Source organism: Hylobates moloch, unplaced genomic scaffold (genome assembly GCF_009828535.3).
Source record: "Hylobates moloch isolate HMO894 unplaced genomic scaffold, HMol_V3 SCAFFOLD_1, whole genome shotgun sequence".
Taxonomy (NCBI): Eukaryota; Metazoa; Chordata; class Mammalia; order Primates; family Hylobatidae; genus Hylobates; species Hylobates moloch.
Window position 1 is genome coordinate 9,751,959 of NW_026652276.1, and position 26,489 is coordinate 9,778,447.

Consider the following 26,489-nt stretch of genomic DNA (forward strand, 5'->3'; position numbering starts at 1 on the left):
TTCTTTTCTACTTCTGTCCTAGATCCCACACTTGCTAGGAGCCAACCCAATAGGGATTTAACTTAGGGAAATTCTATACCGTGTAATCAGGGAAGAGAGGAAGCAGCAAAATTTTCAAAATGCTGTAGTTCCCCTTATCACTCCAATCAATAAGAGCAAACTTAAGCATGCACAAGAGACAAGAGGTCTGAATATACCCAGATCCCAGCTGTCTCTCAGGATGAACTTACTACATTGAGTGACATTTTCATGCTTAAAAATCTGTGTCTTTCATACATGAGGGCTCCTAATACAATCAAGTTCCTTCAGCTGGTATATTCTTGAAGAAACAGTCATGCCTTCTTATGTGAAAAAAACATTGGTTATGCAGGACGTACTGAAAGATGGTTTATCTATCTCCAACATAGCACCTTCCTAAGAGATTTTCATGGGTAGTTTTTATGATTCCTGGATGTAAATTTAAGCTTATGAGCAAATTCTGGAAACTAATACATATGTAAACTGCACTTCTAGTATATGTGAGAACTGCTCTTGCAGCCAAATTACCACCTCAAAGCTGACCCTCAATTCTACAACCCAATTTTACAACTCAAGTTTCAGGGTCAAGACATATGCTATTTTCTCTCACAGGAACAGAATATGACTGAGAAAGAATAATGTGAATGTCACTGATACCTTTTATCTAATTCAATGGGTAAGACTTGAACTTGGATGCAATGTGAGTCCCTGGATTTCAGAAGGCAGGGGAAAAGGACTAAACTGAGCTTGAGAGTAGGTCATAAGGTTATTGTAACAATAACAATAATATCACTCGAGTATATAAAATCTGAAATGTTCCAAAATATAAAACTCTTTGGGCACTGACATGACATTCAAAGGAAATGCTCACTGGAGCATTTTGGATTTCAGTGTAAGTATGTAATGGAAATATTCCAAAATTTAAAAAAAAAAATTCTAAATCCAAAATACCTCTGGTCCCAAGTGTTTCAAATAAGGGGTGCTCAATCTGTAATAATAACATTTATAAAGTACATGACTGAACCTATATTCTCACTAAACTTACTGTCATTAAAAATAATAAAATATGTTAACTAAAATATATGTATTCCATTTCGTCATCTATAAGCACAAGTTTGGTCTCTTTCACTGTGAAAAATCTATGATTCTATAGCTATTCTATTTATAGGTATCCTGGAAAAGTTAGGTCAGGAATTTAAGAATATTGCTCTCCCAGCTTTGCTCAATCAAACCTTCTCTAGAGAACTGCTGCTAACTATATGTCAGTGTAAACTTGATTTAAGTGGAAAGAGCCTCTTAAAATGAGTCATAAATGTAAGAAAGGGTCTAAAGACCCAGCGGTAAAGAGTCTTGTACGAAGTTCTATCACCTGCACGAAAGTGAAGTGAGAAACTCTGACCCCCACCAAAAAAAAAAGCATTACACGTTATTTTTGGACAAATGTTCAGATTAGCTCATGCAGCAGATCCAAAGTAGATAGCATATTTGTTTAGGAAAGATTAACTTAAATCAGTGGAAAAAACCATAAATCCTTTTAAGCCATAAACCAAAGGCGTCCAGTTACACGAACTGGTGGGTAGTCTGCCTGGGTCCAGCTGCTCTTTGCAGCCTTGTAACAAACGCCATCCTTTTCATTTGGCATGCGATTTTAAGACTGACAGAAGGGGTTGTTAACCAAAAGAAAATTTTGTTTATTTAAATTTGAAACAAATCTTTGCCCATCGCCAATTTCGTTTCACTACTCTGCTTTTTAGTTAGAATATATTATTTCAGTTTCAGAGCACATGTAAAAAATTAAATGTGACATTAAGTTTATTATAAATTTATTGAACTTACCGGGGAAGGAATGAAGGCTTCATGAAACTTCTTTGGATTAATTCTCAATACACCCTTTAAAACAAAAAATAAAGTTTGTGAAAATCTAGCTATATATTTATGATTTTTCCATATGTATGTTATTCTCCAATAAAAAGTTTTAAAATTAAACAGGTCAATTGAGAAAACAAGTTAGATGTATAAGAACTATTCATTAAATGCAGGAAACACAATTTATGTTGATATCTGAAATAGAGGGTTCTATCAAAAACAGAAAGCTTAGACTGGCACCTTGGTGTGAACAAGCAAAGGTAAGGAACAACAGAGTTTGGCATAGAGTGGGAAAGTGGCAACTATTAAGATTTTAGGTGCCCCTATGTGCTAGTCTTCAAATTTAAACCTTGACTTTACAAACAAGATTACCTAGGGATTGTGCCTCACTATATAAAGGCCTTTTTTTTCTCCCAGTTCCAAGACCTTTCCACAATTGCTTGTTTCTGTGACAATTTTCAAAGTGATACAGGTTGATTTCCAACCTAGATACTGAGCCTTAAGAAACTGGACGCATTATTTTTTACTCTGGCCCCTCTGCAGAGCTGAATGAGTCAATAATTCAAAATGGTCCATAACCAGCTCTTAATGCAAACTGGAATCCTGGCTCCAACAGCCAGGCCACCCAGTCTGCCTTCAACTTCATGTTATTCCAGCACCAAATCAGGGTCTGCTTCTATTTACACACAGGGGTGCAGGTGGGGGCCTCTTCAATAGCAGTTCAGTATTTCAGGCTCTTGCAGGAAGCTGTAATGCTCCCCAGGTTCCAGCTGTAGTCTCAGGCCACTGGAACACATGGATGGAAGCAGTTATTTTTCTAACAGCCAGACTCAAAGGATATCTTGAGAAAGTGTTTTAAATAACATTTCCCCCTAAAACGTTTAAAGACTCAAAGATACATAATTAACAAAACAGGCAACGGCATAAAATAAAGCAGAAAATAATTTCCTTCTGCGCTGTACCATGTTTAAATTACAAATGTCCATGCCACAGTTTACAATATCATGAACACTCAAATAGACTACTACAAATGATCATTCAGTCCTTAATTCAACAATTACATCCAAGACCCTGAGACACACTGATGGGGAAGATAATGATTAACTAAGCTCAATCCCTATTTTAAAGGAAACATAAAGCAGAGGTACAGCTTACTTTCATAGCGAGGGCACCAGAAGAGGCTTCAGAGATGGTATCTGACCTAGTCCTTTACAGAAGAGCAAAATTTGCAAATAAATCAGATGAAAAGTACAGTAGAGGACACTGTGTTAGCAAAAGTAGTTAAGAGGGCACTCACTAACTCTTCTCCATTGTGCGATAACTCTGCCTAGCACAGAAGAGGGAGGGACCAGGAGATAAGGTTGGCAAAGCTCCCCAAGGCCAGTCCCTTGTTAAGAGTGTCACGGTAAATCCACTTCTAGACAGCTGTTTCTTGTTGAGGGAAGGAGGGAAAAAACTTACATTTATCCTAAATATTCATCCACTCACTCAACAAATATTTCCTAATGAATAGCATGGCAGGCACCATGTCAAGTGACAGGGTACAAGGGAAACTAACAACAGACAGTCTCTACCATCACAGAGCTTACAGTCTCGTGAGGGGAAGAGACTCCAAACAAACGAAAGTCAATTCATTGAAATTAAATGTTTAACAATTTCATTTTCTGATTCCAGATGCTTTTCTCTGGCTTAAGTTTTTCTTTTCAATTCCTATTCTTCTATCATCCCTTGTCGCTCAGTAAATGGTTAGCATATGAAGAAGTACAGAGATGAGAATGCCTCTAGCTTTGAAAATGCCTTTAATTGTAGGGCACTCAGACAGGCCAGGCTGGGCCCAGGGAAAAGAGACAGGTTGCTCAGGGCTGCATCCAGGCTCTATTTAAAAGAAAAGATATTAAGAAGACCTTGAAGATTTTACCCTTGATTCTCTATCCCAAACTTCCCAATATATACAAAAGCACACAAGGAAGAATAGAAACCTGGTTCCACAAGAGCATTTGTAAATTTGACTGGAGCATAACTCTGAAGAACTGGACCTCGGAAACAGAGCCCTTGAGAGAATGCAGATCACACTAAGAAAGCAGAAACTCTCACAGAGCTCCACAGCAGACCAGAGTTGTTCCTATAGCCTGAGAGAAGCAGCTGGCAGTAAAGTCTGTCAAAAACAAATGGTCTTTTAACTGAAGGATACTTCCCACAGATCTCTTGTCTTACTCACCTACAAAAGTCCAAGGCTTTCATTTCTATAGCCATCCCCTAACCTGACCCAATTGCCCATCTCCCATCTTCTTCCTAAAGCACTTCCCTAGGCCTGGAAATTGATCAGTGAGGATCCCATAGCCTCCATCTCTTCTCCAGATGCTCCTGATTCTTCGCCTTAATTGAAACCTGGCTGTTCCCTGATGTTATTGCTTCCCTCGAGTGCTCTCAAAGGGAGTCTATTTTATCTCTCATAACCCATGTATCTCAGAGACCAGGGGAGGAAGGTCTCTTTGCTTCCCCATCATGGCTTTAAAAGTATTTTTTCCTCCATTTTCTTTCAAAAATCCCAGATCCTTTGAAGTTCATATCATTAGCACCTCCTTGGTGCTGTCATCCTCAAATTTACGGGTGGGTCAAAGCTCCAATTCACTAACATTTTGACTAGCAGCTCACTGCCTTCCTCTCTATCCTCACTACTATATATATTTTTGGGACTTCACATCCATGTTGAAGACCAAGCAACCCTAGCCTGTCACTCTAACTACCATTTGCTCCCCTACCCCACCTACTCTCTCTCCCATGTTCACAGCCTGGATCCCGTCAGCACTACTAACGACACTACCTCAAAAAAAAAAAATTCAAATATCGCACTTTCCAATGGCAATCTTCTGTCTACTTATGGTAGAAATCCCACTTCAACAACTCTTCAATTTCACTAAGATCTCCAACCCAAAGCTGTGACCACATTGTCACCATTCATTGTCCTCCCACTGTTTACTCCCTTCTCTAGCTACCTAATTGCCATGGCCTGTCGTTATCTATTAACGTTGCAAATCCTGAACAAACCTCTTACTCTGATACTCAACCAGCAAAAGACCTTGAAGATTTTACCCTTGATTTTCTACTGTCAACTAACCGCAGCTATCTGCTTTCTCCCTTCCTATACCCAAGGAGCTAAACAGTACCATAGAAAAACACCACACAACTGGGCTAAATCAGTCTAACTGGCAATCACAAACATACTGTATTCAGCTTGTTTGAGAGTCCTTAAAACTGAGGAATTTCACACATATAAAATACTATTTCCAGATATTCTTGAAAAATCATAAGATCTAACAGCTTTGGACAGCGTTCTCCAAATGACAGCAACCACCTAACCTGAATAACAGATGCTCCTCTTATAGTAATAAAAACAAAATTCAAGTGCCACTTATGCTGGCATACGACATGCCACACACTCTTTGAAGAGCTTTATATCGATCAGCTAATTTAACCCTCACAACAACCCTATGAGGTAGATACTATTATCCTTGTTTTTACAGATGAGGAAACTGAGGCACTGAGAGGTTAAGAAAATTTCCCACTTTCACATCACATTCAAGGCCAGACAGTCTGGCTCCAGACTCCACGCTCTCGACTACTGTGAACAGCCTCTTTCTCTGTTTGCCACAGTCACCACCAGGGCCTCTTCACTCATGTATGCCAGCTATCCCTCTTGCCCAAAAACTCAGCACCACATTCCAACCCTTGCTTTTCTCTGTCTTGGTGAATGGCAACATCATGCAGCCAGCTGCTCAATTCGAAAACTCAGCAAGCATCAGGGATGCCTCCCTCTGCCTCACCTTCCATATCTCATCCATCAGCATGTCACATCACTTCTAGCCCCAAATCCATCCATCCACTCCTCTCCAGCTTCACTGCCACCTTCTTGTTCCCATCTCCATGTTTTCTGACCTGGTTTACTTTAATAGCTTCCTGAGTGGCCTCTCAGCTTCCACTCTATTCATCTCACAATTCCCAGAGAGGTATGTTCAAAGCATGAAACAGATTATTTTCTTCCCCTGCTTAACAGCCTTCAGTGACTTCCTGCTGCTCTTTGAACAAATTCCAATTCTCCAGCACAGCCTAGAGACCCTACATGACTTGGCTGCTGTCTAACTCTCCACTTGTCCCATAATATAACTCCCTTTGCTCACAATGTTCCAACAGGCTTCCTTCTCATTTCTCAGAAACGCCAAGCCTTCTTGACTGCTTGCTGCTGTTCTACTAGCTGAGCTCTCCACCTATGTTCTTCTCCTAATTCTTCAATTGGCTGATTCATTCTCATCTCAGATAACCCACAGATCATCTCACAGAGGCTTTCCCTAACGACCCTACTAAAGAGGCTCTCTCTAATTATTCTCTCTCACCCTTCCCATTTCCTTATTAGCAATGATCAGTCTATAATTTCTTCTCTTGTTCTTTAGTTGTTTTTCCTTACCTCCCCAGTGACTTGCCTAATTTGCTCACTGGTATATGCTTGGCACTGAGTAAGAGGTCAAGAAACATTTGTTGCACTAATTAATTAATTAATGCCTGCAGAGCTGAAGTTCTCTCATCACCCCCAGTATTAATGTTATGAATATCATCTCTCCCTTCTAAGTGACTGGGCATTCCACTGTAACATCACATCTATTCCCCTCATCTTTAATTCATCCCCAAGTATTCTCCAGCTGATTTTACTCTTTTTAAAAAAAAAAAAAAAGAGAGAGAGACAGGGTCTCACTCTGTTGCCCAGGTTGGAGCACAATGGCATGATCACGACTTACCATAGCCTCCAACTCCAGTACTCAAGCGATCTTCCTGCTTCAGCCTCCCCAGTAGCTAGGAATACAGGTGCACATCACCATGCCTGGCTGATTTTTATTTTGTACAGATGAAGTCTCACTATGTTGCCCAGGCTGGTCTTAAACTTCTGGCCTCAAGCAATCTTCCCACCTCAGCCTTCTAAAGTGCTGGGATTACAGGTGTGAGCCACCACACCCTGACTGATTTCACTCTTAACAAATGGTGAAGGTCCTAGAAACTAGTTCATCCTGTCCTCTATCTTCCTGGACTAGGATTTTTCAGGGAGCCAATAACAACTTCACACCAATATTCTATTGTAAGAGGAACTCCAACATCATGACTAAGACAGCTCTGGAGGCTTAGCTTGAACTTCCTGTAGCCAAAGCATCTTTTGGGATCTGAAACAGCCAATTCTACCATGTTCATATCCATGTCACCTTGACCATCACCCTAAACTGGAGCCCTTCCCAGGCTTGTCTATCCCCTACTCTAATCTCTCCCAACATCTCCTATAACAACCTCTCAGTACTCTACCTATGAAGAGAGAAATGAAATACATTTTTTGATGTGAGACTTTATTATTTTTTTAAACTTCAAAACTACATGTACATGATCATGTGTTACTGTTATTGTCGTTTCAAACACTGGAAAGAGGAGACTGTGGTCTCCTCTTCCCACATAGGAAAAAATACTAATGAAATGTCAAAGTACTAGTTAAGGTACTGAAAACAAAATAAAAATACTCTACTCCTATTTTTTTTAAATCCCCCTACTATCTCTCGATAAAAGTTTCTTCTCTGGATAGGGAGAAAAAAAAGACGTCAAAAGAGATGAGTTTGAATACAAAAGTGAACAAAAGTTTCTAAGTATCTCTAATACACTTAATTTTCTCCATCAGCATTAAAATATCCTTTCCTGTCTGGCCTTTTACCTTACCCCGCAAGGCCTGCACACATAAAGTTTATATCAAGCAGCAGATGGACTCTGTTTCTCTGACTATGAAAATCTTATTTACAGTGTTGTATATTTCACACAGTGACCTCATATCTGGAACCCATTCCTTTTCCCATCTGCAAAGAACAACTGTTCTCATATTGGGGGGGGAGGCCCTGGCTGCAGAGTCCCATGATGTCACAGGCCAGAAGGAATCACTTACAAACTCCTGGGAATTAGAGTTGTTATATTGATCAGATTTTTGTTTTGTTTTGTTTGAGTATCAGCAACGAGTTGTTTCAAAAGCAAAAACTAAAAGGGAGCTGAAGCTAATACCACTGGAGAACGCTGTCCTCTCCTTATCTCTAGACAGGTATAATTCTATAGCCAAAATTCTAGGCTAGTTTTCTCTCAAGTTCTAACAACTGAAGTTCCCCCCACTCTTCTTCAAAAGACAGTATCTGGATCCTTTATTCAGTCAGTAAGTAAATATTTATTCAACATAAATGTAGTAAGCATCAGTCAAATGCCAGGCACTGAGCTGACTTCTGGAACAAGACATGACCCTACCATCAAGGACATGAACAGTCTATTTGGGGGAAACATAAAAGCCAAGAAATGGTGGTAAGTTTAGAATAAAGGGAAAACAAAAAAGTCAACTACAGGAAAGCACTAACAGCCAACTCTACTTGGAGAATTAAAATGAGGCTTCTCAAAGTGGGTAACATTTAGGCAGGGACTTAAAAGGTAAGCACCATTACATCAAGACAGCAGGAGAAAGCATTCCAAGCACCAGGAACAGCATGCACAAAGTCACAGAGACATCAAGGAGCATAGTTTTTAGAGGAAAAGCCTGGAAGCTCAGGGTGAATGGAGGAGAGTGTTCCTGGAGGAGAGTGCAGGAGGATGCGAATGGAAAGGCACAATGGGTCCTCCTGCGTGAAACAAGAGGAGGGCCAAGAAACTTACAGATAAAATGGTGTTTGGGATATGAGCTGAACGATGAAGAGCAAATGAATGGATTAATGAATGGACTAACATCCAGATGCAGCTTCATCTCTCCTAAGAGAGGCCTTGTCAAATAAATCCAGGGAAAGCTTTAAAAAAAAAAGAAACACCAATAGGGCTGGGTGTGGTGGCTCATGCCTGTAATCCCAGCACTTTGGGAGGCTAAGGCGGGAGGATCACTTGAAGTCAGGAGTTCAAGACCAGCCTGGCCAACATGGTGAAACCCCATCTCTACTACAAATACAAAAATTAGCCAGGCATGATAGCATGACTAATTTTTACCTTCTGTAATCCTAGCTACTTGGGAGGCTGAGGCACAAGAATCACTTGAATCCAGGAGGCAGAGGCTGCAGTGAGCCAAGACTGTACCCACTGCACTCCAGCCTGGGCAACAGAGTGAGATTTTCTCAAAAAATAAATAAATAAATAATAAATTAAAACCACCAAAAGTACTCCAAGAATCAGAATAACCAACTCATTTTTTAAAAGACAGTTTTCTTTCTTCTTTCTATTGATTACATGTGCACTTGACCACAGATAAATACAGAAAGGTAAAGAAAGGTGAAGGAAGGAAGGAAGGAAGGAAGGAAGGGAGGGAGGGAGGGAGGGAGGGAGGGAGGGAGGGAGAGGGGACAAAAAGGAAGAGAAGATGACAGTATCTGTAAATTGGTTAGATCTTCAGCCAAAAACACAAATACAGAAGCTGGGCTCTCAGAATAAGAGAAAATGGAACACAGCATTTTCAAGTGAGCCAGGTAGCATATGGCAATATTTCTATACTAATGAAAGTATTATGAAATAGACTTAATTCACAGAATATGTGGCCCTGCCTCCCTCCCCAGCCTACTACCTGCCTGATAGTTTATGCCCAAGGAGGCCTAAGCTGCCATATTCCATGTTGTTTCACAAGTTCACGTTTTCGTTAGCGCCACTGCCTCTCCATACCTCCCACACACATATCACTCATCTCATAGGCCCAAACTAGACCCTCAATACCTACCACGAGGGTCACCAACTCCAGGAAGCCTCTCCAGAACCTCAGCCTACACAGTTTCCTGGTTTCCCCCCAATATTTTGCCATATACCCTGGTCACCCTTTTATCTGAGCACTTGCCATTTTATCCCCAAATCATCTGTTCACATGACTGCCTCCCACCACTGGGCTGCAAGCTTAAGTACAGCAAGGCAATCTTGCCTACCTCCATGTCAAAGGCACCCATGCTGTACACTTATCCTAACCATAACTGTTCCTGGCTCACAATGGATGCTCAATAAACATTTCTTCAGCCAAACCACTGAACTAGCTTGTAAACATAGTTTGTAAAGTATAAAGCACTCAACAAATACTGTCTATTGTTGTTTACTGCTTCCTTTCCAACCTCATCTATTTTTCTCCATCGTTCGGCATCCACATGCTCCAGAAAAACTGAACTATTCAATGTTTCGTATATCCAAACCCAATTTCTCACTTCTATTGTAGTAGCTCACACTGGTCCCTACATTTGTAAAGCTCTCTCTTATCTTCACTTATTCAAACTGCACAAATCCATGGCCTGGCTCAAATATGTCACTTCCAGTAAAGCATCTCTAGGCAACCCTAATGGGAAATAGTGGTTCCCTCCTCTCAAATCTCAGAGCACTTTGCCTGTTCCTGTCTTGTGGTGCTTATTACCTCTAAATATAATGTAGTTCTAAGAAGAATCTGTTACCTCATCATCTCTGTTATGCCATCATAACAGCCCTGCACCTGTTACATCATCATCTCTCTGAAAGCATATAGCACAGAACAGGAAATAGTTTAATAGATTGTTTTGGATTCCACATATTCAGGGAATAGCCTTCCAGTAGATTTTAAGCACCTGGATGAGTGTTCCTCTCTTCAAGCCTTCCGAAACATCCTCTTTGGACATGTAAGTTTCAAATATGCTCTTTTTCTTCCCTCGTGTGGACTTGTTCTTTGACTTTTTGTCACCTGGCGAAGCACCAATGTCATGTGGACCAGCCACAGCAGACACACCTAGAAACAGGAGGCAGCAATCAACTCTTTCCTCAAACATCTGTGTATTTTTAAAACTGGAGATATTATACCTTTTTACAATTATTATTTAAAGAGACCAACAAGAGACTGAAACTCCGTGATGGTGATTTTGAACAATAACAAAAAGGAAAGAGTGGCTAAGAAAACATGAATAAAATATACACAGATGAGACTTGAGTTTTAAATCAGCACAACACGCATGGAACATAATCTGAATAATGAGTTCAGTATTCTTTGCTATTTATAGACACAAACTTTTTGAAAATAGAAATTACTAAAAGATTGCCACTTTTCCAGAGGAAATTAAACAGCTGTACTTAATACAACAATAAATTAAGACAGCAAGAAACCACATCTAATTCTAGAATAAATCACACAGAATACTTAAGAGGTCACTAAAAGAATTATAGTAGCCCTCAGTCCTAAGACACCCTCCACTTCACACCCATTCCACTTTTATTTCAGTTCTCCAGTTATTCAGGCAGACTCCATTTTCCTTTTACTACCTCTGGGGGTCCCCAGGGGCCAGAGGTTCATTCCGTAGTCAGGATGGCTCATTATTGGCTCCAAGGTCACTCTTCTCTCCAGATCCAGAGAAACCTCCACTGTTCAGCTCAGAGTTCCCGCCTTGAGCAGCTCTGTTGTCATTCGCTGAAACCAAGAAGAGATTGGTAATTGGAGAGCGGTTAAGCTGTAGCCTCCTCTGTTCTCTCAGAAATTTAGTAGTTCAATGGCAAAGGCAACGTGGTGCCCCTCCTGGGTTCTGGCATCACATTCTCTGGGGCAGTTAGTCAAGCACACCATCTGTCTCAAGTTTCTTTTCAAGGCCTTCACCCTCACAGGTACCACTAGACTGCTTCTTTGGGCCACTTCAACTAAACATCTCCACAAATGGGGCAATGATGTGAAAAATAAGGAATCCTGCGGTTCTATTCAGCTTGTGAAATGCACAAAAATATAAAGAAATATAGTTTTGAAAAGTGATAATAAAGATCTAGAATCTAAAAGCTGTAATGGAATAGGTACTAAACTGGGGCTCAATATGTGGCATTTACTAAGTCCAACTCCGGACAAATGATATACCTCTATGAAACCAAGTAAGTCAATTCCTTAGAATCCACCAACAAAACCTAATTCATTGTCACAACTTGATGTCCCAAACTATGCAGGGAACCCCAGATGATTCACACGCTTTCAAAACATGGCAATACTGTAATTAGACGTCTTTTCCCCTACTCTTACCTGCCATCACCTCAAACCAGTTGTCTCATCAGAAGCTCAAACAGCTGTGTCTAAGGAATATAAGAGCAGCTGCCAGGATCAGCAGGCTGGAATGTGGGGCCCTGCAGCTGGCCCCTGGCCTTCCACCTGGATGCTGAACATGTCATCACAACTTCTACTTTCTAGTCTCTGCTGGCCACCAGCCCAGGAGTCAAGTCTATATTTGAAATTTTTGTGGGAAGCCTGAGTTCCCACAAAATGAATCAAGATGTCATTCTGAACACTAGCTTCCATTTCCTCTATATTTCCCACACACATCCTTCATCAAAATGATGTAATTTCTCTTTAAATTGAAATTAATACTAACTCAGCAGAAGAAAAGCAATGGAGACAAAGGATAATAGACCACTTAGGGAAAGATAAAGAGATTCACAGATAAAGCCAATCCAACTGGAAGAAGGGAGAGAAAGAGATGGCTTTATATAAACAGCAACGAAATGGGAAAGGCAGATGGAGGAGTCAAGACTGTCTGAGGGCTTAATACAGAAATGCATTTATCCACTCATTAATTTCACACATATTTCTTCAAGGCACTACACTAGACAGAATGAAGGATAAGTGGTAAGCACTATGTTTTTTTAAAATGTGGATAAATGCACAGATGATAGGAGAGAAAGAGTATCTCCAGGTCAGGAAACCTGAGAGTACTTTAGGAGAGATTTTAAAGAACTAAGAGTGTGAGGAAAGCATACTATTGGCAAAAGGAAATAAAAATAGAGGCACAAACAGAAAATACAGGCGAGTTCTCGCAAAATTAATTCCATTTGGATAGAGTCCAGCCTATATGAAGGCAGGCAGTGGCAAGGAAATTAAAACAAGTTGGAAGGTCTAAAAAACTAGGCCAGTTTTTCAAAAGCACTAGGGAGTTTTCAAAGCATGAATGAGTAGAAGAGAAAAACAACAGATTAGAATTGTTTCAGGAAAAATTAACCTGGTACAGGACTCAGAGTCATCTGGAGTTGACAGATACTAGCAGCAGATGCATCTTAGGAGAAAATCAGAACAGACAGGTGAAAGGAAAGGAAGACCCGAACTTGAGTTCAGGACACTGAAAAGAAGAGGCCCTTACCATGGTATTACACAGGACAAAGTGGCACCACCTAGCAACCAGGCATGTCTGGAAGTGAGCAAGGTGGGAGTGGTTGTGTGAGATTTCTAGGTAGGAAACTGGGAGTTGGTAAAGTTAGAGAAGATGATGAATTCCATTTGGAGTATTATATACCTCCACATGGAGCGATCCACCAAATACTTGAAAATAGGAGCCAAAGAGACAGAGAAATTAGCCAGTCATTTGCATAAAGATGGTAACACAGAGTGTTCAAGAATGGATGAGACTGCCAAGCAAGGGTATGCAGATACAGAGGAGGGCACAGGACAAGGAACGAACAAGCAACATTCCCTTCCCCGTGACATCATTGTGAAGGCCTATTAACCCTGTAGAAGTCCTGGGCACTCTTACTCTGACAAAATCTGGGTTAGGGCAACTTTTAGGAAATGTAAAGTAGAAAATATAACAAAGAAGCTAATGAAGATGTAGGAAAAGAACCAACAGAGGCAGGCATTAAGAAAAAAAAAGAGAAAAGAGCTCCCAAGTGAGGACAGATCCATGATGAGGGTATGCTCCCACTAGTGACTAAGAATACAAACGCGGCAGCCTTGGTTGGGGCGAGGGGTCGAGAGCAAACTGCCAACAACCCAAAAACAAGCGCCGGAATTGAAAATGGGGCACTACATGTCAATCCTGATTCAGGCAAAAGTTCAAAATGAAGGGGAGTTACTGCCAGGTAAGTGAGATGAGGGGACAGATTTCAATTCCAGCGTCCCTAGGTCAGCTGCATCTGTATCTTTCCATCACAGCAGTTATCCCAGTTTGTGTGATGAACACCTAACTTGTCTCTCTAGCTCAGGGAGACAAGGAATGTTTGGTTGGGTTTGTCATTGTAACTCTGGTGGCTCCCACAGAACCTAGGATAGAATAGGTACTCAAAAGCCGCTCCATAAATGAATGGATGAGTTTGTTTTCACGAACAAGCAATGAGAACACCAAGCAGAGCAGGGTCATACCAGGAAACTACATTAAAAACAAGTCAGCAAAGAATGGGGGAAGAACGCAGGACTGAGAAAACAAAATTGGCAAGAATAAGCCGGACAGCTAGGCAGGCAGTAAAGGCCACATTTGGGTACCAAAGCACTAGAAGGAGATGGAAAGATTCTGAGTACATAAAATGCTAAGCAGAAAATGAACAAACAATGGCTGGGCACGGTGGCTCACACCTGTAGTCCTAACACTTTGGGAGGCCAAGGCAGGCAGACTGCCTGAGCTCAGGAGTTCAAGACCAGACTGGGCCACATGGCAAAACCCCGTATCTACCAGAAATACAAAAAATTAGCTGGGCGAGGTGGCATGCACCTGTAATCCCAACTACTCAGGAGGCTGAGGCACAAGAATTGCTTGAACCCAGTAGGTAGAGGTTGCAGTGAGCTGAGACTGTGCACTCCAGCCTGGGTAACAGAGTGAGACTCTGTCTCAAAAAAGAAAAATGAACAAACAGGCCAGGCACAGTGGCTCACATCTGTAATCCCAGCACTTTGGGAGAGGCCAAGGCGGGCAGATCACCTGTGGTGGGGAGTTCGAGACCAGCCTGACCGACATGGAGAAACCCTGTCTCTACTAAAAAAATACAAAATTAGTATGTGTGGTGGTGCATGCCTGTAATCCCAGCTACTCAGGAGGCTAAGGCAGGAGAATTGCTTGAACCTGGGAGGTAGAGGTTACAGTGAGCTGAGATCGTGCCATTGCACTCCAGCCTGGGCAACAAGAACGAAACTCCTTCTCAAAAAAAAAAGAAAGAAAGAAAATGAACAAACAAGAAATCTTCTATTCCCTGTGACATAGTTATAAAGGCCCATTAAGCCTGAACAAGTCCCTGGGCACTCCTACCCTGACACATTGAAAGCACGGGCCAGTTTCCAATCCTTACTAACTTCCAGAGTGAGGGCCACTGATACACTGCCCAACAGCCCACTGGTCCCTAGAAAAGGTGTCCTTTTTAGGGGATGTATAGAAATAGCTATACATTGTGGGTGTATGGAAATAGCTATACATTCTTAAGAGCTGGGCTGTATGGAAATAGCTATACATTCTTAAGAGCTGGGCTGACATTAGGATGAACAGGCAATAGTGGTCAATAATGTCACATGGTACAAGAAGGCAGGAAGGATGAGGAATGGGGAAAAGGCACTAGACCGCACTAAGGGCAAATCTGAAGAAGGCTTCTGGGTGAAATAAACAGTGTCTTGAGATCCTTTGTATTCCCCAAAACCTAGCACAACGCAGAGTACATAGCAAAGGCTCAAAAATTTGAATAAATGAAGCCTATTTGGGAGAGAAGTCAGGTTACAACAAATATACACTAGTGAGAAGTACGAGTAGCAGGGCCAGGACTACAATGGGGCAAGCCAGGCACTTAGGGTGCAAAATTTGAAAACGCAAAGTTCTATGAGTACCAATCCCACACTTGCAGGACCCAGGAGTGAGAGCTTCCTAGAACTTTTGTGCCTTATGCATCTCACTTGTTTTAGCCTAGCCTTAGTACTTACAAGTATCACAGCAAATGGAATGTATGAAGCCGAATAGTGAAGGAAACTCAAAGAGATAAAGTCCAAAGACAGGTTTAGAAAGAGAAAAAGATGCGCCAATGGAAAGCAAAAGATGGGAAAAACAAGCAAAAGATGACAACTGATTAAGAAAAAAAAAGAGGGCAAAATTAAAATAAATCTCAATGAGATTAGAAAAATAAACCATTTATATTACAAATCAGTAAGAAGTACATGGACTAATCAACAAGTAGTATTAAGACACTACTTAACACCATTTTTAAAAATAACCAATAAACCCCTACTTCATAACATATTCCAAAATAAATTTGTTTGAATAAAATTTACATGTTCTAAAATGAGAGACACAGGGAGACACATACAGAGAGGAAAGGTAGAGAGAAAGGGAGGGGGCAGGGGAAAGGATATCCAGACGGTTGAATGAGGAGTTTGACAAATATTAACCCCTAAAGCAACAATAAAACTGACAACATTGTTAAAACTATTTAAAGATCTTGATATTGATCAAAAACATTACAACAAATTTGAGAAGTGCTGGTCCAAGAAAATCTACTGAATCTTGGTAAGAACAGTGAAGAGCGTGTTGTTTTAGCCTGGGGCTCCTATCATCCCACACTCGCTCCCAATTCCTTGGTACAGAAGCTACCAGGGTAGGACAAGCTGTGATGACAGGAAGCTCCACTGCCAGAGGGAGCTAAATTAATTTGGAGAAGAATTCCATGCCCATAGGTATTGTCAAAAAGTGATTTCAAGGGCAAAAAAGGAGGGAAAGCCAATATTACAGCTAACTTGAGTTTGCAATACCAGTCAGCGCAAGCAACAGATCACCAGACCAACCAGAAACTTACCGTGGAGAACTCAGGAATGAGACAGCCAAACTGGGCCTTGATAAAAATCTATTTTTTCCTGCTGGTCTGCAAGACTGTGCACATGCACAAGACTGCAAATATGAAGGAAAGAAATGTTAGGGCCACAGCAAGCTGCTCATTCCTGGAAAAAGATGAGGCCTTGCAAATGGAGAAAGTAAAACCCAGGCAGACTTTCTGAACTTTGAATGCAGTCTCCAAGCCTCACAAAAACCAATGACAAAGGGAAGCTCATTGTTTCAAGGAATTTAAACACAACCTCTGACCAATCATAGGCTGACCACTAAGATACGCTGACCCAGGGGGCAAACACTTGACAGCCATACTGAAAAATAAAAACAAGAAAGGATGAGCTAAGCAGAGACATCAGCAGTCACACACACACACACCATGGAGAAACAAACTCCATGGAATTAATTAGTCCAGCCAAGCCAGTAAACAAACAAAAAGAGCAACCACCTCTAACTCTGGGGAGAAGGGAATCAGAATACAGAATATATTATCAAAAATATCCAGTTTTCATAAGATATGCAAAGAATCAGAAAAGCGTGACCCATACATAGAAGGGTAACAGTTTCAATAAAAACTATCTCTAGGGGAGCCTAGATTTTGAAGTTAGACAATAAAGACTTCAAAGCAGCTATTATAAATATGTTCAAAGAACTAAAAACACTTTTAAGATAAAGGAAACTATGATGACAATGACTCAGCAAACAGAGAATATTAACCAAGAGAAATTATAAAAAAGAGCCAAATGGAAATTTCAAGTGGAAAGACAACAACTGAAATGAAAAATTCACTAGAGAAGCTCAAGAGGAGAATTAAGCTGGCAGAAGAAATAACCAATAAATTTGAAGGTAGATGAATTAAGGTTATACAATCTGAAGAAAAGAAAGAACAAGGAAATTTTCTTTTAATTCCGAAGTCAAGAATTGTAATAAGGAGTCTCACTCCATTTTTTAAATTTTTGATGTCTGACCACTGACTTATGTTAAGCCTCACCTCACTTTTCCCCTTTTGAACCCACAACTGATCAGGCTAATAAGAAAGTCCACATGTGCCTTGCCTTTTGCCCCAGGGGAAAATTCAAGTTTTGCCGATCCTCGGCCTGCACATGGGAACTCCCCAGCACCCTAGCCATTATAAAAGCATAACCCACGCCCTATGTCTAACTCAAGGCAGGCCAGACCCACTTGTACTAACCCTACCATCCCCAGAAGTCTCTTAGGTGAATAATAAAATTTCTCTCAAATTTTGTTGGCATGTGGAGTGCTTCCAGCATAGACATCCTACCTGTTAATTGGGAGGGTTACTTTCTACCTCCACAGGGTGACCATAGAATAGAAATGAAAGAGAGACATCTCTATAAACCTTACAGAAATTAAAAGGATTATAAAGGAATACAATAAACTTAGAAAAAAATGGACAAATTCCCAGAAACAAAAATTACTAAAATTGAGTCAAAAAGAGAAAATTTGGCCACACGTGGTGGCTCACACCTGTAATCCCAGCACTTGCAGAGGCCAAGACAGGCAGATTGCTTGAACCCAGGAGTTTGAGAACAGCCAGAGCAATACGACAAAACCCCAACCTAATTAAAAAAAAAAAAAAGTACAAAAAATTAGATGGGCATGGTGGCATGCACCTGTAGTCCCAGCTACTCTGGTGGCTGAGGTGGGAAGATCACCTAAGCCTGGGAGATCAAAGCTGTAGTGAGCTGTGATTACACCACTGAACTCCAGCCCAAGTGACAGAGTGAGACCCTGTCTCCAAAAAACAAAAAAACAAAAAAAAGTAGTAGAAAATCTGAACAGACATATAACAAGTAAATAAATTGAATTATTAATTTAAAATCTTCCAATAAAGAAAACTTCAGGCTCAAATGTCTTCACTGGTGTATTCTACCAAACTTAAAAGAAAAAAATACTATCAAATCCTTTACAACTCTTCCAGAAAATAGAGAACTCATTCTGTTATGACAGTATTCCCTTGATACCATAGCCAAAGAAAGGCATCAGAAGAAAAAAACTAAAACTTGTAAACAGATAAGATAGTTCATATTTTTAAAATTTCTTCTTGAATCAATTTTATTAATTTGTATTTCTATAGGAATTTCTCAATTTCATCTAACATTTCATGGTGGGAGTAGAATGTTGTTCAAAATATTCTCTTGTACTTTCTTAATACCTGTCCTTTCTAATATGGTGAAAGTGTTCTTTATCTGTGTTGGCCAATATGGTAGTCACTAGCTATGTCTTTGGAGCAATTTTAGAGTGACTAGTACAACTGAAAAACTGTCAAGTTTGAAACATTTGTATTTCATCTTTATTCATAATGGATATTCTCTCAGATTTGTTGGGGAAGAGGTTGGGTTTCCTTTTGTAGAGAGCTCTGTCACCCAGACTGGAGTGCAGTGGCATGATTATAGCTCTGTAACCTCAAACTCCCAGGTTCAAGTGATCCTCCTGCCTTAGCCTCCTGAGTAGCTAGGATTACACACATATGTCACCACATCCAGCAAATTTTTTCTTTCTTTATGTTTTGAAGAGATGTTGTCTCACTATGTTGCCCAGGCTGGTCTTGAACTCCTAGGCTTAAGCAATCCTTCCACCTCAGCCTTCTAAAGTGCTGAGATTACAGATGTGAGCCACCACACCCAGCCTTTCTCAGGTTTTAAAATTCTAGACTGTTATTTACTCTCATACTCTGAAGGTATCATTCCATTGTCTTACAGCCTCCATTGTTTCATTGAGAAGTCAGCCATTAATCTAATTGTCAATTCTTTGAAAGAATAACATTTCTTCTCGCCAACCTGGCAGATTTTGAAATTTTTCTCTTTATCTTTGGTTTTCTACAGATTTACTACACTAGGCCAAGGTATGGGTTTCTTTTTTATGCTGCTTGGTGTCAGTAAGTTTTCTTGAATCTGTTGCTTAATAACTTTAATAAGTTTTAGAAAGTTTTTTAGAAGGTTTTCGGCCATTCTCTATTCAAATATTGCTTCTGCCCATTCTCTCTCAACTCTTTGTCAGGATTCCAATTACACACTTTTGATCTCCTCAGTGTCTCTCTGTCTCCCTCAATCTCTTCAGTAGTTTCCATCCTTTTTTCTCTGAATTTTTCCACTTCACTAATTCTCCCTTCAGCTCTGTCTAATCCTCTTAAACCCATCCATTACGTTCCCAATTTCAGTTGTTTTCAAGTCTAAAATTTTCATTTTTTCAAGTTTCTAGTTCTCTGCTAAGAACGCTGAATCTCGTCTTTTATATTTGAACAAGGTAAGCATAGTATATTTAAGTCTGCTCCTAAAAACTCCAATATCAGAAGTCCCTATGGATCAATACTATCTTCTGTTGCTTGTACTTGATTTTGTTCATGTCATTTGATCATGCCATGCTTGATTTTTTTAAATTATGAGCTGGACATTATATTTAAAGAATGTTTATAGTAACATTAACAAGTAATGTTACCTTCCAAACAGAATTTACAACATTTGCTTCTGCCAAGCACCTGAAACAATAAATTACCTCAATCTATTTTCAGGGTTTAAAGGTATTCCAAGTGGAGCAACAGTCCCTGTGAGGGCCTATCTATATCCAATTCACCCCTACTTCTAGGCTGTGGCCCTTCAGGGTACCAACACCAAATAAGAGTGATTCACCAAGATCACTCACAACCCACATTAGCAGGGCCTAAATTCCAATTCCTATCCCTCTAACCTTAAAAGGCTATCAAATTTACTACTCAGGCTGGGCATAGTGGCTCACACCTGTAATCCTAGCACTTTGGGAGGCCAAGGTGGGTGGACCACTTGAGGCTAGGAGTTCAAGACCAGCCTGGGCAACATAGCAAGACCCTGTCTCTACAAAAAATACAAAAATTAGCCAGGCACAGGGGTGCACACCTGTAGTCCTAGCTACTCAGGAGGCTGAGACAGGACAATCACTTGAGCCTGAGAGGTGGAGGTTGCAGCGAGCCAAGATTGGGCCACTGCGCTCCAGTCTAGGTGGCAGAAGTGAAACCCTGTCTCAAAAAAAAAAAAAGTACTGCTCAGTTTTTCAGCTGATCCCTCAAAAAACTCAGCAAATATTCACTGGAGAAAAATAGTCTCAAATACTAATCTTATATCTCTGAGCCTTTATTCTCTTCTAGACACACTCTTATTACCTCTCAAATACTTTCAAAGTATTTCTCAATACTTTGAGGGGAAGGGCTGTATTTGTTTGGTGTTTCTAATTGTTGTCTCATGGAAGACTGGTTTCCAATTATTTTCTTTTTTTGTTTGTTTGAAATGGAGTCTTGCTCTGTCTCCCAGGCTGGAGTGCAATGGCATAATCTTGGCTTACTGCAACATCCGCCTTCTGGGTTCAAGTAATTCTCCTGCCTCAGCCTCCCAAGCAGCTGGGATTACGGGTGCCTGCCACCCTGCTTGGCTAATCTTTGTGTTTTTAGTAGAGACAGGGTTTTACCATGGTAACTAGGCTGGTCTTTAACTCCTGGCCTTAAGTGATCCACCCACCTCGGCCTCCCAAAGCGCTAGGATTACAGGCGTGAGTCACTGTGCCCAGCCAGGTTTCCAATTATTTTCTATGCCATAACTGAGAGTGGAAGTATCAACCTCACTCTTAACTCTCTCATTCCCAACTCTCTCCTACATGGACTCACTCTTCTCCCAGACCAAACTTCTCCATACCTGCACCTATCCTCGCTTTCTATTTTAGAGGGGAAAATGTCCCTACATATTCATAACCTAACCCTCTTAATGTGTGTTCTTCATGTTATTTTAATCTACTCTAGAACTTTTAACACACCCATTATTCTTGCCACTGGGGTATTCTCAATAGCACACAACCAATGTAAGAACCTGGCCCTGCTCCCCTTCTGCCCATCTCAAGCTACAAGCTATCATTCCATTTCTCTCATTCCCATCCCTACCAAAGTTCAAAAATGTGGTCTGGACTCACAACCTCCATTTCCCCCATTACATACTCTTTAATCTCTTTTGGAATATGACATCTATCATCTTCTCTATAATGAAATAAAGCTTTCTGTATTCCTACGAAGAAAAATCCTCACTACTTAAATAATGGCATTCTCTCAGTTTGCTTGTTTTTTGTGCAGGATGCCACTGACCAGCTATATCTTTGTAATACAAATTCTTCACCCTTGGCCTCCGGAACACAACAGTCTTGTGGTTCTTCTCTTTCTCTCTCTACAATTCACAGATTTCCTTACAGACTCCTCTTTTTTTCACTCACCTCTTCAGTTTCTACCATTTACAAGATTCTACTCTTATACCTCATCTCACTTCTCTTTTAAAGAGTTTTAAATTTTCATCTCCAGCTCTGCTCTTCAAAGCTCTTCTTTAACTTTCCAACATCCTGCTGAATAATACTGGCAAGCACTTTGAATGCCACATGTTTCTAATTCAATTTATTATTCTCCTCAAACTAAATTTTCCACCTGCATACTACATCCAGATTAATGACATCATTATCATCCCTGGGCAGCAACAGTAGACATCCAATCTCTTTTTCTCCATTAGTAATCTATTACCAAATTCTGTCTATTCTACCTTCAAAATGAGTCCTAAGTAGATTCCTTCCCTTCCCACTTAATAAGCACTGTCTGAATTCAGGTTGTTACAACTGTGTATGTACCATAAAGATGGCAATAGTTCTTTAGCAGGTCTCTCACTCACGAATCTCTTTTCTTCACTCCATGTTTCACCTACAACATAGAAGATATTTTATAAAATGCCTTTTCTTTTTTCTTTTTCTTTTTTTTCAAGGCAGAGTCTCACTCTGTCGCCCAAGCTGGAGTGCAGTGGCACGATCTTGGCTCACTGCAACCTCCGCCTCCCGGGTTCAAGCAATTCTCCTGCCTCAGCCTCCAAGTAGCTGGGACTATAGGAGTGTGCCACCACGCCTGGCTAATTTTTGCATTTTTAGTAGAGACAGGGTTTTGCCATGTTGGCTTTCAAAACCCTTCAGGGTTGCTCACTGCAGCTCTATAATCTAACCCGCCCTTCCAGGCGCATCTCTTACTAGAAGTTTTTCAAATCACACTAGGTGAATCACTGATGAAAACAGTAAGTTGGAAAAGACTATGATTGCCATCAAAGCCAGAAAAATGACTTAAAAACAAATTAGGTTAACAATTATAAACTCTGGAAAAAAAATCAGAAACGACTACCTATAGATTCTGAAGGGTAAACAAATGGAGGCAGGCTGTTGGGAGGAGTAGGAATCTGGACAAGTAACTGGTAGTAGGGGGAATTTCGTGAGTTTTTATAAAATTTGTGGGGAGGGAAATAGAAGTTTTGTCCCAAGGGCAGGCCACCATCACAGGGGTGGTGCAATGCTCGCAGCTAAATCTTCAATGGAAATTCCATAGGCTGCACCTGGCTAGAAGAAAGGACCATAGGTGGAGAGTGACCACAGGTGGAGGTCAGTAGCAATCTAAAAGAGGAGAGCACTGAAGAAGGGAATCCCCTAATTCTTATGACTCTTCAAGTCTCAGGCTGACCCCTTAGCTGTGTAGACGTGTAGGACAGACTCAACGCAACATCATAAAGGCCTAAAAATTTCAAATGAGATTTAAGCCTACAGGAGACAAGACACAATCTGAGCCTAACAGGATCTGAAGCTAAGTGCTAGTGAAATAAATAAATTTAAAAAATCAAGATTCTTCAAAGGAATTTAACAGAATTCAGAGTCTACACAAAATAATATTCAAGAAACAATCCAAAATTATTTGACATACTAAGAACCCAGAAAACATCCATTCTAAAGGGAAAACTACAAATCCCAACCTCAAAATGACTCAGATGTTACAATTATCAGATAAGAACTTTACATCAGTTCTGATAACTACGCTCACTGAGGTAAAGGAAAAGACACTTGAAATGACTGAAGAGATTGAAACTCTCAACAGAGAAATAAAAACGTACTTAAAAATGAGAATTTTAGACCAGGTGCAGTGGCTCATGCCTGTAATCCTCGCACTTTGGGAGACTAAGACAGGCAGATCACTTGAGCCCAGGAATTCAAGGGCAGCCTGGCCAACATGGTGAAACCCCGTCTCTACTAAAAACACAAAAATTAGCTGGGTGTGGTAGCACATGCCTGTAGTCCTAGCTACTTGGGAGGCTGAGGTGCACAGATCACTTGAGCCCAGGAGGTGGAGGTTGCACTGAGCCAAGATCATGCCACTGCACTCCTGCCCGGGCAACAGAGTGACACCCAGTCTCAAAAAGAAAAAAAAAATAGAAATTTAAAATTAATAAACACAATATCTGAAATAAAAAATTCAGTGAATAAGCTCAATAGCAAAATAGAGGTAAAAGAATAAACACTCAGGGAGTTTAAACTTTATCAACAGAAATTATACAACCTGAAAAACAGAAAGAAGACTGAACAAAAAGATAAAGTATTATGGACTTACAGGACAATATCAAAAGGTCAAACATAAGGGTAATTGGCCTGGTGGGTCACGTCTGTTAATCCCAGCACTTTGGGGTGCCAAGGTGGGCGGATGACCTGAGTCAGGAGTTCGAGACCAGCCTGGACTACGTGGTGAAACCCTGTCTTTACTAAAAATACAAACATTAGCAGGATGTGGTGGCGCATGCCTGTAATCTCAGCTACTTGGGAGGGTGAGGCACAAGAATTGCTTGAACCTGGGAGGCAGAGGTTGCAGTGAGCCAAGATCACGCCACTGCACTCCAGCCTAGGAAACAGAGCAAGACTCTGTCTCCAAAAAAAAATAAATAAATAAGGGGAATTGATTTCCCAGAAGAAGAGAACAGGTCCCAAAAAAATGAAGAAACATTGGCTAAAAACATCCCAGATTTGCTGAAAAACATAAATACATAGATTCAATAAACTGAGTAAACCCCAAAAAGGAAAATTGTTTTGAAAATTTATATCATCATAATCAAACTGCTGAAAACGAACAATACAGAAAAAATCTAAAGTAGTCAACATAAAAAGAAATACCTCAAACAGAACAACATTTTGAATGGCAGCAGATTCCTTTTTTTTTTTTTTTTTTTTTTTGAGACGGAGTCTCGCTCTGCCGCCCAGGCTGGAGTGCAGTGGCGCAATCTCAGCTCACTGCAAGCTCCACCTCCCGGGTTCACGCCATTCTCCTGCCTCAACCTCTCCGAGTAGCTGGGACTACAGGCGCCCGCCACCACGCCCGGCTAATTTTTTGCATTTTTAGTAGAGACAGGGTTTCACCGTGGTCTCAATCTCCTGACCTCGTGATCCGCCCGCCTCGGCCTCCCAAGGTGCTAGGATTACAAGCGTGAGCCACCGCGCACGGCCAGATTCCTTATTTTTTATCGTCATCTTTCCTGCCAGCCAAAGACAATGGAACAACTTATCTTCAAAGGGCTAAAAGAAAAAAACTGTCGGCCCTGAATCCTATTTCCAGCAAAAATATCCTTCAGTAATGAAGGCAAAACAAAGACATTTTTCAGATAAAAGAGAAAACCCATCACCAGCAGCACTGTACTACAAGCAACGCCATACTGAGTTCTTCAGGCTAAAGGGAAATGATACCAGAGCAAAACTGGATTTTCAGGAATAAATGTTAAGCACCAGAAATATTTAATGTATGTAAATTATACATGAGTAAAGTTGTAAAAAATTTTAAGGAAAATTATTTTTAATCTGCAATTCTATACGCAGTCAAACTAACAACCAAGTATGGGGGTAGAATAAAGGCATTTTCAAAATAGCAGGCCTAAAAAAATTTCCTGTATTTTTTCTTATGAAGCTACTAAAGAATGTGCTCCACCAAAATGACAGAATAAACTGAGACAGAGGATGATATGGAGTACAATGAGGAGAAGACTCAGCACAAAAAAAGTGCACAGGAATTTTCTAAGACGACAGAGAAAAAAGAGACCCCAAGATAGCAAATGTGCATTAAGCATACAGGGTAACCTCTAGATTGGAGGACAAAGGTCTAGATTAGAGCAGGGTCAAGAAAGAGAAATTGTTATCATTTAAGATCCCTGCTACCAAATAATTTAGTGTCTTTTTAATCCAAGGCAGAATACCTGGGTGAGCCTGGCTTGCTTCCTGTTCTAGGCTTAACTTGACCATAACCTGATGAAGTTCCTACTCTCCCCTCCAATAACTTGATTTAGCTGAGGCCACTCATTTCACCACACAGAAGTGTTCTACTGTGACCAACTCCTGAGCTTCTGAATTAACTAAAAAATAATCTATAGTATGCTTCCTTTTATATGACAAAGAAAGAAAAAATAAGAGTTACACACATACGATCATTTGTGCAAAAAGACACACAACACAGTAAATTAGAAACTAATGAGACTGGCTACCTACAGTGAGTAGATGGGAACAGTGAAAGGGAGGCAGGTGATAACTAGGTAAAAGAAATGGATGTGGAATAACACTTCACTTAATATGCCTTTTTATATGTTCTCACTTTTGGAACCACATTGATGTTTCACATCTCAAAAAAAAAGCAACATAAAATAAACCAGAATGGGGCAAATGGCCTAAAAATGCAATTCAAATAGAAAGAAATTATGCTAACTATACTTAAAACGAAAAACACAACAAATGTTAATGAAATAAACTGAAGAAGACACCAAGAAATGGAAAGCTATCCCATGTTCATGATTGCGGAATACTGTAACAGTGTCCTTACTACCCAAAGCAATCTACAGATTCAATATAATCTCTACCAAAATTCCATGACATTTTTCACAAAAATAGAAAAAGCAATCCTAAAATTCATATAGAATCACAAAAGACCCCAAATAGGCAAAGCAATCTTGAGCAAAAAGAATAAAGCCTGAGGCATCACACTACCTGATCTCAAAATATGGCCTACAGTAATCAAAACAGCACAGTACTGGCATCAAAGCAGACACACAGAGCAATGGAATGGAATATAAAGCCCAGAAATAAAAATACACATTTACTATCAATTGGCCCTCAAAAAGATGCCAAGAATACACAGTGGGGAAAGGACAATCTCTTCAATAAATGGGTACTGAGAGAACTGGGGAG

The 26,489-nt window shown here is 40.4% G+C and overlaps 1 protein-coding gene across 1 annotated transcript in view; it reads right to left on the reverse strand.

Moving 5' to 3' along the window:
• The window catches only part of DIS3L2 (DIS3 like 3'-5' exoribonuclease 2), a 480,187-nt gene that overhangs the window by 434,221 nt on the left and 19,477 nt on the right, over positions 1-26,489 (reverse strand). The window contains exons 2-4 of the mRNA XM_058429965.1: positions 11,179-11,323; positions 10,494-10,651; positions 1,855-1,908 (exon numbers count right to left, since the gene is read on the reverse strand). Of these exons, the coding sequence (XP_058285948.1) occupies positions 1,855-1,908; positions 10,494-10,651; positions 11,179-11,230 (264 nt within the window). The 5' untranslated portion in view covers positions 11,231-11,323. The remainder of the gene's footprint in view (positions 1-1,854; positions 1,909-10,493; positions 10,652-11,178; positions 11,324-26,489) is intronic.